Raw genomic sequence first — 14087 nt, forward strand, 5'->3', positions numbered from 1 at the left:
GGTCATCTCCCAGCCTCGGGCCTCATCAACCACATCTCCACTTTGTCGCTTCGCCGCTTCGTGCTCGTTTCCCTGCGCGCCCGACACTCTCGTCGACATCAACCCCCCTCCTTGTCCGTTTGCCAGTCACTCTCCTGTTTGTTGCAGTTTCCATCCTTCTGCCAGCTGCCTGCCTGGACGAATTTACCTCCTCGGCCCTCCTCCCTCCTCCCTCCCCCCTTGACCGACCTAACTATTCCATCCGAGCAACGACACGCGCGTAACGACCCACTGCGCATCCCACCAGCCCCGTATCTCGACCTGCGACCGCGCTGCGCCATCGGCAGCCCTCCCATCCTCACGACACAAGACGGCAACGGAGCTATATCACATCCCCACGAGGGCCTTGGCTGTTGGCCTACCACATTTCACGATGGCTGAAAGCAGCAGCGCCGATGCTGGTGAGACACGACTGCGAAGCTGGGATACGGGGAAGGCCGGGGTGGCTGACGGAACGGCGAGACAAGGGCTAACACATCTTCCTCTCCCATAGGTGCTCCGAACCTGAACCTCGGCCCCGACGAGAAACGAGTCTACGGCCAGCTCTTCCGACAGGCAGACACCGAGAGTGTCGGGGTGGTCACTGGCGAGGTCGCCGTCAAGTTCTTCGAGAAGACTAGGTTGGACTCGAGGATACTCGGCGAGATCTGGCAGCTTGCCGACCAGGAGAACCGGGGCTTCCTCACCCCAGCCGGTTTTGGCATCGCCCTGCGCCTGATCGGACACGCCCAGGCCGGCCGAGAGCCCTCGCTACAAGTCGCCCTGCAACCAGGTCCTATCCCACGATTCGATGGCTTCACGCCCGCCCCTCCTCCTCCACTTGCTCCTGCTCCCACCGGCTCCCCACAGCCCATCTCTGCCCAGGGCACTGGCAACGCCCCCATTCGAATCCCTCCCCTGACACCCGACAAGGTCGCCCAGTATGCTGGTCTCTTTGAGCGCCAGCAGTTGCAACCCGGAAACCTACTGGGCGGAGAGCAGGCGAGGCAGATATTCGAGAGGTCGAACCTCCCCAACGAGACCCTGGGCCGCATCTGGCAGCTTGCCGACACGGAGCAGAGGGGCGCCCTTGTGCAGACCGAGTTCGTCATCGCCATGCACCTGCTGACCAGCATGAAGTCTGGGGCGCTTAGGGCTCTTCCCAACATCCTGCCAGCCCCTTTGTACGAGGCTGCTACACGGCGTGGCTCTACGGCCGGCAGGCCACAGAGCCCAGGCGGCCCGACTGCTCCCATCTCTGCGATACCCCGCCAGCTTAGTGGCCAGGCTGGACATCAGATGCCCATGCGGACAGGCTCCCCGTTGGCCGGTGCCCATGGGAGATCTCCTCTGGCGCCACAATCCACCGGCGATACGTGGCTCATCACCGCCGCTGACAAGCAGCGCTTCGACGTCATCTACGACGGCCTAGACAAGACCAAGAAAGGCTTCATCACTGGTGAGGAGGCGGTGCCGTTCCTCAGCCAGTCCAATCTTCCAGAAGCTGCCCTTGCGAATATCTGGGATCTTGCAGACATCAACTCCGAGGGTCGTCTCAACCGGGACGAGTTCGCCGTGGCCATGTATTTGATCCGACAGCAGCGCATGAAACAGGGAGACCTGCCTCAGACTCTGCCGGCAAACTTGATCCCACCCAGCATGAGAGGCCAAGCACGACCGTCTACAGCTACCAATGCTTTCGATGTAACCCCGCAACAGACCCCAGTCCAACAGCCCCCGCCGCCCAAGCCAGCGTCTGCTCTTGACGATCTCTTCGGCCTCGAATCCGCGCCAGGACCGGCCCCAGTTCAAAGTGCTGCACCGACCGGCGCTCCTGTGTTAAATGACCCCTTCGCAGGGAGCGCCAGTCCACTTGCTCCTTCATCGCCAGCCCGGGCCTCGCCGACTGCTACTGGTTCCACCTTCAAGCCTTTTGTGCCTTCTTCGTCCTTTGGTCGTTCCCTGAACCCCCAGGCCACAGGAGGATCAGCGTCGGGCTCTCAACCTGCGCCACCTCCGCCTGCAGAGGATCTCCTGGGCGACTCGGAGCCTCAGACCCAGGCCAGGGGCAACGACATGAACGAGACGATGGAGCTTGCGAACTTGTCTAACCAGATCGGCACACTATCGAAGTCGATGCAGGACGTGGCAGGGCAGCGCAATGCTACACAAAATGAGCTCACTCAGACCTCGCAACAGAAAAAGAACTTCGAGCAGCGCCTTGCGCAGCTTCGCACCATGTACGAGAACCAGGCGAAGGAAGTGCGCGACTTACAGGACAAGCTCAACGCTTCTCGCAACGAGACCAAGAAACTCCAAGCTGAGAGTCTTGCTCTTGACGGCCAACTTCATGATCTACAGGCCCAGTATCAAACTGTCGCAACAGCCCTACAAGCTGATCAGCAGGAGAACGCCAACCTCAAGGAGAAGATAAGAGCCGTCAACGCAGAAGTCGCTTCTCTGAAGCCCCAGATCGAGAAGCTGAAGTCCGAAGCCCGACAGCAGAAGGGTCTGGTGGCCATTAACAAGAAGCAGCTGACGACTAATGAGGGCGAGCGCGACAAGCTCAAGACGGAGGTCGACGACTTGACCAAGGAAAACTCCGAGCTGGCGCGGCAGCTCAGCCAAAGCCCGCCACCGAATCCTCCGCCCCAAGTGGCCAGTCCTGCCCTTAGTAATGCCAGTGGTAGCAACCCATTCTTCCGGAGGACAGGCAGCACGGATATGGTGGGCGCCTTCGCCAGCCCCGGCGCATCAAAGTCTTACAATGACAAGTCATTTGACGACGTGTTTGGTCCTGCCATCCCAGCCTTCAAGCCTCAGACCACAGGGGCTTCGGTCGCTAGCACTGGGTCGTTCGCCACGCCGATTTCAAACAGTCCCAATGTGAGCAGGCACCCGACCTTTGCGAGTGAAGCGTCCGCGACAGCCCCTGCCCCGCCTGAGCCGCGACAAGTAAGCTCAAGCATCCTGCTACCGTTTGGATCCTCGACCCAGCCCCAACTTACCGACTAACAATGAACAGGTCCCAACTACCGCCGGAGAAGTCCCGGCCTCTGCGCCAATCGAGGCAACAGCAACTGGTGGTTCGACCGCCGAGACCAAGGAGCCGGAAGTCAGGTCGGCTGACCCTAGCTCCTTCTTCGATGGGGCAAAATCCGATCCTCCTACTGGTGCTGGTGGAGACCCCTTCTCGGCGATGGACGAGGCGAAGGCCAAGGATGATTTCGACAGCGCATTTGCAAGCTTCAAGAACTCAAAGTCTGCACCGGAGGAGGCATCTGCATCTGAGCAGCCCAAGACCCGGTCGGCGTTCGACACGGAGTTCCCTCCGATCTCCGAGCTTGAAAAGGACGACTCCTCTGATTCCGAAGACGACCAGGGAGGCTTTGATGACGATTTCGCCCCGGCTAGCCCCCGTGCGAACCCAGCTGAGAGGGCCGTATCGCCGAGCTTGGCCAAGGCAGTCGCCCCGGATGCGCCAGCACCCTCTTCCGACGAGACTGCTCAGGCCAAGGCGGATGATGTGTTCGGCAGTGCCCCACCGCCCGGGGCCTTCCCAGAGGCAGAGCTAGCCCCAAGCGCAGAGAAGGCCCCCGCCGCTGCCGGCAGTGATGCCACGACGACAGGAATGTCGAAGCAGAGCTCCTCCTTTGATGATCTCGACGACGACTTTGCGGACCTGGAGGACGCCAAGGAGGGCTCGACAGCCGACGACGACTTCCAGAACATCAGCAGGTCCAACCTCGACGACTTCAACGCTGCTTTTGACAGCCCGCCCCCGGCGGTCAAGAGCGACGCCGGGGCGGCCCCGCCCGGCAGCAGCCACGGCCCCGCGGCCCCATTCGGCACCGAGAGCACCTTTGACTTTGCGAGCATCGACAACACCGCCTCGCAGGCGTCCGCCGCGGGCCCGGCCGAGGGCGGCGCCCCGAAGGACCCCGCGCAGGCGGACAGCCACGACTGGGACGCCATCTTCGCCTCGCTCGACGACGCGCCGCCGGCGCAGACCTCGGGCAGCCCGCCACCCCCGGGCAGCGCGGGCAGCGCGGCGGCCCCGCCTTCCGCCCCGGCTGCCGCAGAACCTGCCAAGGAGGCCCCCGGCAGCAACGGGCTGCTCACCGGGCCCAGGCCGTCCGGCCCCGGCCGCGCCCTGACGGAGGACGGCGAGCACGACGACCCTATCCTCAAGAACCTGACGAGTATGGGGTACAGCCGCGGGGACGCGCTGAACGCGCTTGAGAAATACGACTATAATCTCGAGAGGGTGAGTTGAACTAATATAAGATGCTAAGTATCAGAACCACCTACCTGGTTTGCCCATATACTAACACGTTTTGTCTCTTTTTTTTCTAGGCCGCCAATTATCTGGCATCCCAGTCATGATTTTGATATATCACGAGCGAGACCGGGTAGACCAGTCAGACCTTGCTAGATCCTCTTCCTAGTTGCGTCTATCTCGCGGTGACGATGACGGGGGGACAGACAGCAGACAGGCAGGGAGGGTAGGGGAGGGGTTGAGGACTTCAGTCCGCAAAGTAGATGTAGCAAAAGTCTCAAGACGCATGGTATGGGGCTTGACACAAATTTTCTTGTACATCGACCTTTTTTTCTTTTTTTCCTTTTTCCTTCTTCGTGCATACACCCCAACCAGGAAGTAGGAGGTTTTTCTGGCCCGGATTCGATTCTGTGCCCAGGCCAGCCAGCCCATGTTTTGTGGATTGTTGGTTTCTGGTGGGCCGGCGGGAAAGAGCGTTATTTTATTTTCATTCATGTTTCCCATCTATCGCATGTGGCGGAGGATGAACGTTCAGCAAGCAAGCAGGCAGGCAGGCAGGCAAGACAGACAGGGTCCGCTTGAGATGAGCGGCCATATACAATTAATGTGTACTATGATACAAACGGAGTGGAGTCCTGGGGATGTTTTATGCATGTGTGCATTGCTAACACGGTCTCTGAATTCATGGCTTGCGATGCCGGTTGTTTTGTTGCCTTTCCTTCTTATTTTGAGAACAGGTCCTTGCCCATCCACGCTGTCTCTGGGGAACACAGGTACAGGCAAGGAACCTCGGAAGGATAAATGCTCCAGCAGCAGCCAGCCCCGAGCCCGTCAGATGCGCGTCGCATTTTCCAGCGACTATCGCCAGCACGGGTTCGTTTGATTACGAGTCAAAGCTGGTAAAAGACCAAAAGCAGCGAGTGCCCTTATTACCGCTGTTGTGTGTCAGCTGCCCCCGGCCACGATGGCCAGGGGACGGCAGAAAGTATGACCCTGATACTGATGCAAAGGAAGAAGGAAATGACGAGTCCCTCCTGGAAAATCAAACAAAATATGCGCTCCTGTCGCTCTCGCATGGGTTGGTATCCTTCGAACACTTCCTGCCACGGCTGACCCCGGGTACCCTCTTCCAAATAGAGCAGATATTCACGCCCCGAAAATGGAGGATGCACCCCAGCCCTATAGGAAAACTTCCCATAGGACAACCTCATACAAAATAACCTCCTGTAATATAAGCTCCTACAGGGCAAGATCCTGTAGGAAAACTTCCTGCGGGTAAGTTGGATGTGCCTCTCTTCTCCTATTACTTCACCCCACAGTCCGTCGTAGACCGTTCCACCCAGAACGGCTGGGCATAATCCGCTGGTCGCTCGCTTCAAACAAAGCACGATCAACACGGAGCCCTGACAACAGAGCCCGCGGCCGTCTCCCCGTCTAGCGCAGGTCCTACCGGGTGATGACCAGGGAGAGGTCAATGTTGAGCTCCTTGAGGAACAGCTCGGCGAGGGTGGAGCCGTCGCGGACGTAGACCCAGTCGCCCGTGGCCGTGTCCTCCTTCTGGCTCTGGCCCTCGCCCGTGACGACGTAGTCGTAGCGCTTGGGGCCTGAGATGGGGCTCGACAGCCAGATCTGCTTGTTGGGGGGCTGCTTGTTGATCACGTAGGTGCCGATGTCTGGGAAGGTGGCGTTGAGGACTCCGGCCTTTTGTCCCAAGAGTCGAGTTAGCAAGAGTGCGTGCGGCTTGGGCGTGGTGGGGGTGGGGGTGGGGGTGCGGGGGATGGGGGATGACGGACAGAGTACTCGACCTCGATGGAGTCGTTCTTGTCGGCAAGGTTCTCCAGCTCCGACAGGATGACCTCGAGGTAGCTGTCGGCTACGTCGTGGTACTGCGCGTCGGTGAGGTCGGCGGGCGTGGGCTTGACGCCGTCATCTTGGACGTTGGGGGGAGACGGGTTGTCGGAGTCTGGGAGGATGCCTCTGTTCTGGGAGGAGCCGTTGGAGAGGAACCTTGACTGCGTCTTCGTGGCGATGGGGAGGATGGCTCGGGTCGTGGGGGAGGCAGCGGCACGCCGGGGCGCAAACAGAGCTGTGCGGTTGGTGGATGTGCGAATGCTGCGGCCGACCATGCCGGTGGCCCTTGACAATGATTGTCTGGTCATTTTGGATAAAGCGATTGGGAAAGTTGGCTTGGATAGAGAGTGGACGAGAACGATTCTGGAGATGCTGTTCGTATGCAAGTGAAGTGGTACTGTGGGTTGGTTGATTGAAGAGGGGAGGCAGCTTGAAGCTGTGACAAGGTGGTGACGGCCAAACTGACTGGTTGGAGAGCTCCCTCTGTGCAAGTCAATTGGCAACAACACCCCACCTTCTGGCAGTAGCTTTCCCCAGCTTTTCAGGGGTGATGCCAAGTCCGTGCGTCTGCCGTCCAGGCCATGACCGTTTTAGCCTCCCGTCCGTCACGTCACGTATCTAATCGCGGGAGCGTATCGGCTCGCCCAGTCTGCCTGTGATGAGCGTCTGAAAGCAGTTCCACCGCATCCTATATTATATCGAAGCACTCGACCGACCATCTTGGCCTTGCTTCCTTCCCTTTGCTGGCTGCGCCTTAGTCCTTGGAGCCTTCCACTATGATTAACGCATTTCTGGTCTTTAACGGCCAGGGCCAGCCACGGCTGACCAAGTTCTACACCCAGCTGGTAAGCCTTGCCCGTCACGCCCAACCCCCCCAAGCAACCCCCCAAGCAACCCCCCAAGCAACCTCCACTGACTCTCCTTCTCCCGCAGGACACCAACATACAACAGCGCCTCATATCCGAAATCTTCACCCTAGTCTCTAACCGCCCAGCCGGCTCCTGCAACTTCCTGCCCCTCCCGCCCCTCCTCGCCGCCTCGGGCACCTCCCACTCGTCCGGCGACCAGCAGCAGAACGACGTCCCCTCCCTGGTGACGTACCGGCACTACGCGACGCTCTTCTTCATCGTCATCTCGACCTCCACCGAGTCCCCGCTGGCCCTGATCGACCTGATCCAGGTGTACGTCGAGGCGCTGGACAAGCTGTTCGAGAACGTGTGCGAGCTGGACCTCATCTTCAATTTTGAGAGCCTGCACGCCGCCCTGTCCGAGATGATCGTGGGCGGCGTGGTCATCGAGACGAACCTGGACAGGATCGTCGCCGGCGTCAGGGCGCAGGGCACCGTGGCCAAGAGGCCCGTCAACGAGTCTAGGAGCACGGGGCTGGGCGGTGGCCTCGGTATGGGCGGCAACTTTGTCTGGGCTGGGAGATGAGGCGTGCCTGCCGATACGGATGGGCTTCGCTTTATCTCTACTACAACATACAGAGGGGCACTGCTGTCTAAGTTTTGATGCGCAACATAAAATACCGACGATCTCGTTGCGCGGATGCTAGCGCAAGACAAGTGGCTTTGGGGGGAAGGGGGGGGGGGTTGCCCGCAGATTTCAGATCACGCCTTCGATGGCCAATTACCTAGGTAGCCCTGGTCAGGAGCGGCAGTCCTGTCACAACATCGGCGCGGACACTTCGATAGGAGGAGAGATCTTCTATTCCCCTTGGGGGCCGACTCTGGAACTGATTGCTATGCCATGGGTATCCCCAACCAAACGCCGAGAAATGCAGCAGACACGATAGAGAGGGTCATTATCAGTGGCTTCAATCGGCCTTGGCCCTAGGAAAAGCCTCAGAGAGGGTCTTCTGTTTGGGACCCCCAGATTTGGGCTCATATTCAAATCCAAGAGTATTCCAAAAGGTTTTCCGGATCTGCGTCTGTGTTAGTCACGACGTGATCTTTGAGCGGCTTGCATAGTAGACTAGACCTACGCCATCAAATGGCTGGTGCTCCTGCTTCCAGTCCATGAACAGAGCCGAGTATATGATAACAGCTAAAACCCAGTCAGCTCATGCCCTTTCGGAATGAATGTTCGTTCTGTTGACAATCGATCTCAGTCAGCTTCACATACTTGTGACGGTGAAAAGCTGCGCCAGCTTGATGGTCTTGTCCCATGCCGGCCGTTCAGCCTTGATGGCCAGCCTCCTCTTGAACTTCTTCTCAAACTTGAGCTGCTCCTGCGGCGACAGCTTCTGGAAATCTGGCGGCCAGACCTTTTTGGTCGGGTAGAGCTCCTTGATCATGCGGATGTACTCGGCACTGGACTGGGTCTTGGAGCCCTGTGCAGCCCTTCTGGCGAGTGTCGCAAACATGGCCAATGCGATACTAATACCAGCTGGCGTTCCAAAAACGTAGATGAGCCGACTTGTATGCCTCAAAGCACCTCGGTAGTGAGGTGAGGTTGATGTGTCGCAGCTTCCATTTAGATATCAGTGGAAGGAGCCAGCCAAAAAGCCTTCCGCGCCTTGCCGCGGCCTCTTTCTTGCAGCACGAGCCCCTGCAAAGCTTGGCTCACCCAGAAGGTAGGTGCCTTTAACATCCCTGCCATGCACTTACCACAGGACGGCCTGGCTGGGCTGGCTGGTGGTCCAAGGGCCCACCGACCCCGCGATCGTTCCTGGTGTGAAATTTTGGCCCCTCCAAAGCCAATAGAGGGAGCATCTGAATACCTGCCAGCGTGACTCAACTTTTGGACTGCGAACACACTATCAGCCCTGCCTTGCACACCACCAAGAGACCGCCACAGACCAAGGGTGGTGAGTCAATCTCGGGTACAGATAACACTTGCATTTTCGCCTGACTGTTTGCCTCCAGATATCTTGTTACGAGTGCTGCGAGCAACAACAACACCACCCAGCATGGCGGCGCCAAACGTGATCGTTCCGGTCTCCAAGACGAAGGAACTCAAGGGTGTAGGTCTCCTGGCTGCTATTCAACTGATATTCATACTCAACTGTCTCTTTTAGACCGAGAAGCGAGATGCCCTGGTCGCCTGGGAGAAGAAGATCCAAGCACAATGGGAGGCCGACGGCGTCTTCCAGCCCGATGCCCCGACCACCGACGAAGTCCCTCTGCACTCCATCAGCCCCAGCGAGCTTCGAGAGAAATATCCCAAGTTCTTCGGCACCATCGCATATCCATACATGTGCGTCTTACCATTCCCACCCCATCTACATCGAATATTGGAGGAAGAGGGTGGGAGCAGGCTGGAGGGACATGGTGCTGACATAGGTTACTGGACAGGAACGGCGTTCTGCATGTCGGCCACGCATTTTCGGACAGCAAGATCGAGTTTATGGCCGGTTGGGAGAGGATGCAAGGCAAGAGGGTCCTGTGGCCCCAGGGCTACCACTGCACAGGTCTCCCCATCAAAGCATCTGCAGACAAGATCGCAAAGGAGGTCAAGCTGTTCGGCCAGGAGTTCGAGAACTACAAAGAGGACGCCGAGATCCCAACCGAGAAGCCAGATGGCGCGGAGAAGCCAGTACAGGCCAAGAACGAGGACGTAACCAAGTTCAAGGCCACCAAGGGCAAGGCGAACGCGAAGACAATCAAGGCGAAGTACCAGTTCCAAATCATGGAATCTGTCGGCATTCCCAGGAATGAGATCCACAGGTTCGCCGACGCCAACTACTGGCTGGAGTTCTTCCCACCTCTGTGCAAGCGAGACCTGTCGGCTCTGGGCTGCAGGATCGACTGGAGGAGACAATTCGTCACGACTGATGCCAACCCATACTACGATGGTGAGTGTTCGCCGGTGCCGGCTTCTCATCGGATCATTGTCAGCTAAAATCTACCTACCCAGCATTCATCAGGTGGCAGATGATCCGTCTCAAGGAGCTGGGCAAGATCAAGTTCGGAAAGCGATACACGATTTACTCCGTCAAGGACGGCCAGCCTTGTATGGACCACGACCGGAGCGAAGGAGAAGGCATTGGACCCCAGGAGTATGTCGCTCTGAAGCTCAAGGTCCTGGAGTGGGCTCCCAAGGCGGCTGAGGCCATCAAGGGAAAGCTCCCCGAGGGTTCCAACGTCTACTTTGTCCCTGCGACTTTGCGAGCAGAGACCATGTACGGCCAAACAGCATGTTACGTCGGACCCAAGCTGGTCTATGGCGTCTACCAGGCCACCGACAACGACTACTATATCATGACAGACCGCGCCGCCCGCAACATGGCTTTCCAAGGAAAGCTGAAGGAGGACGGCGTTGTCCCAACTTCCAAGGCCGATCTGAAGGGTTCGGATTGCATCGGAACCTTGGTCCACGCTCCGCTGTCCCTGCACAAGGATGGCGTCCGCATCCTGCCCATGGACACGGTCCTCGAGACGAAGGGAACTGGTGTGGTTACCAGCGTGCCGTCCGACTCGCCTGATGACTACGCTACCGTCCGAGAGCTGGCTAAGAAGGCCGATTTCTACGGTATTCAGAAGGAGTGGGCGGAGCTGGAAATCTTCCCCATCATTTCCACGCCCAGCTACGGTGACATCTGTGCCAAGACCCTGGTCGAGAAGCTCAAAATCGCGTCGCCCAAGGACACGAAGCCCCTGGCCGATGCCAAGGAGCTCGCTTACAAGGAGGGCTTCTACCAGGGAACTCTCCTGGTCGGCAAGTACAAGGGTGAGAAGGTCGAGACTGCGAAGCCCAAGGTCCGGGCGGACCTGATTGATGCCGGGGAGGCCTTTGCCTACGCTGAGCCTGAGGGCGCTGTCACCAGCAGGTCTGGTGACAAGGTAAGTCGCACAACTGTCTCCGTACTTTGGATTTCCCAATTAGCTAACACGCGGGTTCCTGCAGTGTATCGTGGCACTCATGGACCAGTGGTACATCAACTATGGAGAGGAGCAGTGGAGGGACCAGACTATTGATTGGGTCCAAAACAACCTCAACACCTACTCGTCCGAAACCAAGAACGCCTTCGTCGGTGTTCTGAACTGGCTGAACCAATGGGCATGCGCGCGTACCTACGGTCTGGGCTCGAAGCTGCCCTTCGATCCGACTTTCCTGGTCGAGTCTCTGAGCGATTCTACCATCTACATGAGCTATTACACCATCGTTCCATGGCTGCACACTGACCTCTTCGGACGCTCGCAAGGCAAGGGCAAGATTGCCCCCGAGCAGATGATCGACGAGGTCTGGGACTACATTTTCTGCAGGAGAGAATTGAACGACGAGGTCCTGGAGAAATCCAAGATCCCTAAGGCGACGCTGGAGAGCATGCGCCGTGACTTCGAGTACTGGTACCCTCTGGATGTGCGTGTCAGTGGAAAGGACTTGATTCCTAACCATCTTACTTGTAAGTCAATCCTGCACATTGTCGCCTCTTCGCCCGTATGCCGCGGTGACGTTGCGCTCTCCAGAAAATCGCTGACCATCCATGCACCAGTCTTCCTTTACAACCACGTCGCTCTGTTCTCCCCAGAGTACTGGCCTCGCGGAATTCGTGCGAACGGACACTTGATGCTGAACGGCGCCAAGATGTCCAAGTCTACTGGCAACTTCATGACTCTGGATGACACTGTCAAGAAGTACGGAGCCGACGCCGCTCGTATTGCTCTGGCAGATGCTGGTGACGCCAACACGGATGCCAACTTCGAGGAGGATGTCGCCGACAACGGAGTCCTGCGTCTCTTCAACAACCGGGAATGGATCGAGGAGGTCTCCAAGGACTCAGAGCTGAGGACTGGCGCCCTGAACTCGTACCAGGATGTTCTGTTCGACAACGAGCTGAACGCCCTGGTCGCTGAGGCGAAGAAGGAGTACACTGCGACGAACTACAAGCTGGCCCTGAAGGCGGCATGGTTCGACTTCACCTCCGCAAGGGACTTCTACCGTGAGGCCTGTATTGGCGCAGGTATCAAGATGCACAAGGACCTGATCTTCCGGTACTTTGAGCTTCAAGCTTTGGTCCTGGCCGTTATTGCGCCACACTTCTGCGAGTGGATCTGGCTGGAGATTCTGAAGAAGCCCCAGTCCATCCAGCTGGCTCAGTTCCCTGAAGTGCCAGCGGTCAACCCTGGTCTGTCTGCTGCTCGTGAATACGTCCGTCACACGTCCAGCAGCATCAACAGCGCCGAGTCAGCCCAGCTTAAGAAGAAGGCCAAGGGCAAGGAGACTGTCTACGACCCAAAGAAGCCCAAGCAGTTGACGTAAGTTGAACTCATCTGGTTCACAAATATCTTGCCTTGCCAGCGACATTTCACTGACTTGTTTCCAGCATCTTCACCACCGACAAGTTCCCCGCATGGCAAGAAAAGTACGTCGACCTGCTGCGCGAGAACTGGGATACCAACAGCAAGTCCATCGCCAACGAGAAGGAGCTCAACGGAAAGATTGGCAAGATGGGCGAGATGAAGAAGGCGATGCCCTTCGTCATGCAGCTCAAGAAGCGCCTTCAGTCGGGTGAGGAGGCCTCGGTTGTCCTGGAGCGCAAGCTCGCGTTCGACGAGCAGCAGACGCTGCTGGACATGGTGCCAGGCCTGAAGAGGTCGACCGGCTTCCAGAGGATCGTGGTGATCAAGATCCAGGAGGGTACCAAGAAGGGCAACGACCTGACGGACGGCGGCAAGGAGGTCGATATTACCAGCCCCATTGGCGACAACGCTGTGCCTGGGCAGCCGAGCTTCTTGCTTGAGAACTTTGAGGCTTAGAGCGGCGTATAGATACTATCAAAGAAGTGAGTAGCTACTACATCTGGTATAAATGACAAAGATTTGTTCTTAGGCTCCTTAGGGGTAGCCTCGGTCACCAAAAAGCAGATGCCCTCAGACTCTTCACGTGGAACTCAAGATTGGTACCGGGATGACCGTTAGATAGTTTTCTGTTCCAGAGACGACAGTATACACCACAAGGCGCTGTTATTCTCAAGAGACTGTTATACAAGGGTATACAAAATCAACAGATATACAAGAACACATCATCATCAACAGGTCTGCCTCCCTGTTCCCCCTCACTGGCCCTTGCCCCCCCGATGATGTCCCCCGGTCTTGGCAGCCGTCGGCTCCACCCGAGAAGGCAGCTTCCGCCAAAAGATGTTGGCCATGCCCGTCGGCCGCGGCGCCTGGAGCCTGAGGATCGTGTCGCCGTTGGGGTCCTCAAAGACGGTGTAGTTCCTCGCCTGGCTGGTGCCGACCCACGCGGGGATCGCGGCCACGACCAGGGGCCCGTGGATCACCTGGCCCGAGGTGCTGTTGGCCGGGATGGCGTCGCTGATTTGTAGGGGGCCTGCGTAGCAGAGCAGGCTGGTGGGGGGGTTAGCAGAGTGCCCTCTGTTTTGTTTACTTATCTCGGGGTTGGGGCGAGGGGGTGGGTAGATGAAGAGGGAGGGGGGAAGGGAGAGAAAGAAAGATGTGGTGCTTACTGCCTGCCTAGGGCTGCCCATTCGGCATCGCTCTGGTTGGCCTGGCTTGGGAATGTGAGGTCGAGGGGCCGCCACTCTGGTTCTGTCGCGGTGATGGTCGCCGACATGTATCCCTCGGGCGTGTAGTGCAGCATTCCTACCGGCGCGGCGCCGTAGGCCTGGTCCTGGGTGACTGTGCCATTTGGGGTGACGCTGGGTTTGGGCTTGTGTGTCAGTTTCCCGAGTAGACCTGCGTTCATGTTTTGCTGATCTTTTTTTCTTTCGTTTTTTCTCTAAGAACCCTTGGGAAGAACTCACACTGTGGTGTTCAAGAGAGAGTAACTACCCGCGAGGGCCGCAATGATGTCTGCCTTCATTGTAGCGTAGAGAGGCTTTCTGGGGTTGTTGATAAAACGAATGGTTATCTCTGGGTACGCGGGTGAACGTGCAAACGGCCAACAGATAATGAAAGTCCAAATTGACTGGCCTAGCTACAAAACACAATCGGCAAGGCAAGCAAGGAGTTGAACTAGCTATTATACATATTGG

At 57.8% G+C, this 14087-nt stretch overlaps 6 protein-coding genes across 6 annotated transcripts; 3 read left to right on the forward strand and 3 right to left on the reverse strand.

The window, feature by feature from the left end:
* The first annotated feature begins 32 nt into the window (after positions 1 to 32).
* Positions 33 to 4924, forward strand: KVR01_006167 (uncharacterized protein). The gene is made up of 4 exons (XM_044793321.1): positions 33 to 440; positions 533 to 2973; positions 3044 to 4285; positions 4375 to 4924. Exons 1-4 carry the CDS (start codon positions 413 to 415, stop codon positions 4402 to 4404), a joined length of 3741 nt encoding a protein of 1246 aa, XP_044644970.1. The 5' UTR covers positions 33 to 412; the 3' UTR covers positions 4405 to 4924.
* KVR01_006017 (ferroxidase) lies at positions 4901 to 6608 on the reverse strand. The gene is made up of 2 exons (XM_044783534.1): positions 6091 to 6608; positions 4901 to 5998 (listed from the first exon to the last, which is right to left on the reverse strand). The coding sequence occupies exons 1-2, from the start codon at positions 6454 to 6456 to the stop codon at positions 5744 to 5746; spliced, it is 621 nt and encodes a 206-aa protein (XP_044644820.1). The 5' UTR covers positions 6457 to 6608; the 3' UTR covers positions 4901 to 5743.
* Positions 6609 to 6924: 316 nt separating this feature from the next.
* On the forward strand, positions 6925 to 7582 carry KVR01_006417 (uncharacterized protein; the record flags this gene model as incomplete). The annotated part of the gene is made up of 2 exons (XM_044794119.1): positions 6925 to 6993; positions 7082 to 7582. 2 exons carry the CDS (start codon positions 6925 to 6927, stop codon positions 7580 to 7582), a joined length of 570 nt encoding a protein of 189 aa, XP_044645220.1.
* A 505-nt stretch (positions 7583 to 8087) lies between these two features.
* On the reverse strand, positions 8088 to 8513 carry KVR01_005783 (uncharacterized protein; the record flags this gene model as incomplete). Its single annotated transcript, XM_044784436.1, has 2 exons — positions 8088 to 8194; positions 8273 to 8513. The coding sequence occupies 2 exons, from the start codon at positions 8511 to 8513 to the stop codon at positions 8088 to 8090; spliced, it is 348 nt and encodes a 115-aa protein (XP_044644586.1).
* A 287-nt stretch (positions 8514 to 8800) lies between these two features.
* On the forward strand, positions 8801 to 13450 carry KVR01_006254 (leucine--tRNA ligase CDC60). Its single transcript, XM_044789707.1, has 8 exons — positions 8801 to 8957; positions 9016 to 9113; positions 9168 to 9346; positions 9445 to 9944; positions 10007 to 10932; positions 10997 to 11495; positions 11586 to 12348; positions 12417 to 13450. The coding sequence occupies exons 2-8, from the start codon at positions 9060 to 9062 to the stop codon at positions 12847 to 12849; spliced, it is 3354 nt and encodes a 1117-aa protein (XP_044645057.1). The 5' UTR covers positions 8801 to 8957; positions 9016 to 9059; the 3' UTR covers positions 12850 to 13450.
* KVR01_006243 (uncharacterized protein) lies at positions 13149 to 13915 on the reverse strand (the record flags this gene model as incomplete). The annotated part of the gene is made up of 3 exons (XM_044784340.1): positions 13149 to 13440; positions 13560 to 13751; positions 13857 to 13915. The coding sequence occupies 3 exons, from the start codon at positions 13913 to 13915 to the stop codon at positions 13149 to 13151; spliced, it is 543 nt and encodes a 180-aa protein (XP_044645046.1).
* Positions 13916 to 14087: the final 172 nt, after the last annotated feature.

This window comes from Diaporthe batatas, assembly GCF_019321695.1.
Source record: "Diaporthe batatas strain CRI 302-4 chromosome Unknown Contig00006, whole genome shotgun sequence".
Taxonomy (NCBI): domain Eukaryota; kingdom Fungi; phylum Ascomycota; class Sordariomycetes; order Diaporthales; family Diaporthaceae; genus Diaporthe; species Diaporthe batatas.

Coding starts and splice junctions, on each gene's coding strand:
- KVR01_006167 (XM_044793321.1), top strand. CDS start 413: ATGGCTGAAAGCAGCAGCGCCGATGCTG. Junction 441..532: donor AAGCAGCAGCGCCGATGCTG/GTGAGACACGAC, acceptor CCTCTCCCATAG/GTGCTCCGAACCTGAACCTC. Junction 2,974..3,043: donor CCCCGCCTGAGCCGCGACAA/GTAAGCTCAAGC, acceptor AACAATGAACAG/GTCCCAACTACCGCCGGAGA.
- KVR01_006017 (XM_044783534.1), bottom strand. CDS start 6,456: ATGACCAGACAATCATTGTCAAGGGCCACCGGCATGGTCGGCCGCAGC. Junction 5,999..6,090: donor CCATCGAGGTCGAGTACTCT/GTCCGTCATCCC, acceptor TTGGGACAAAAG/GCCGGAGTCCTCAACGCCAC.
- KVR01_006254 (XM_044789707.1), top strand. CDS start 9,060: ATGGCGGCGCCAAACGTGATCGTTCCGGTCTCCAAGACGAAGGAACTC. Junction 9,347..9,444: donor ACCATCGCATATCCATACAT/GTGCGTCTTACC, acceptor GTTACTGGACAG/GAACGGCGTTCTGCATGTCG. Junction 11,496..11,585: donor GATTCCTAACCATCTTACTT/GTAAGTCAATCC, acceptor TCCATGCACCAG/TCTTCCTTTACAACCACGTC.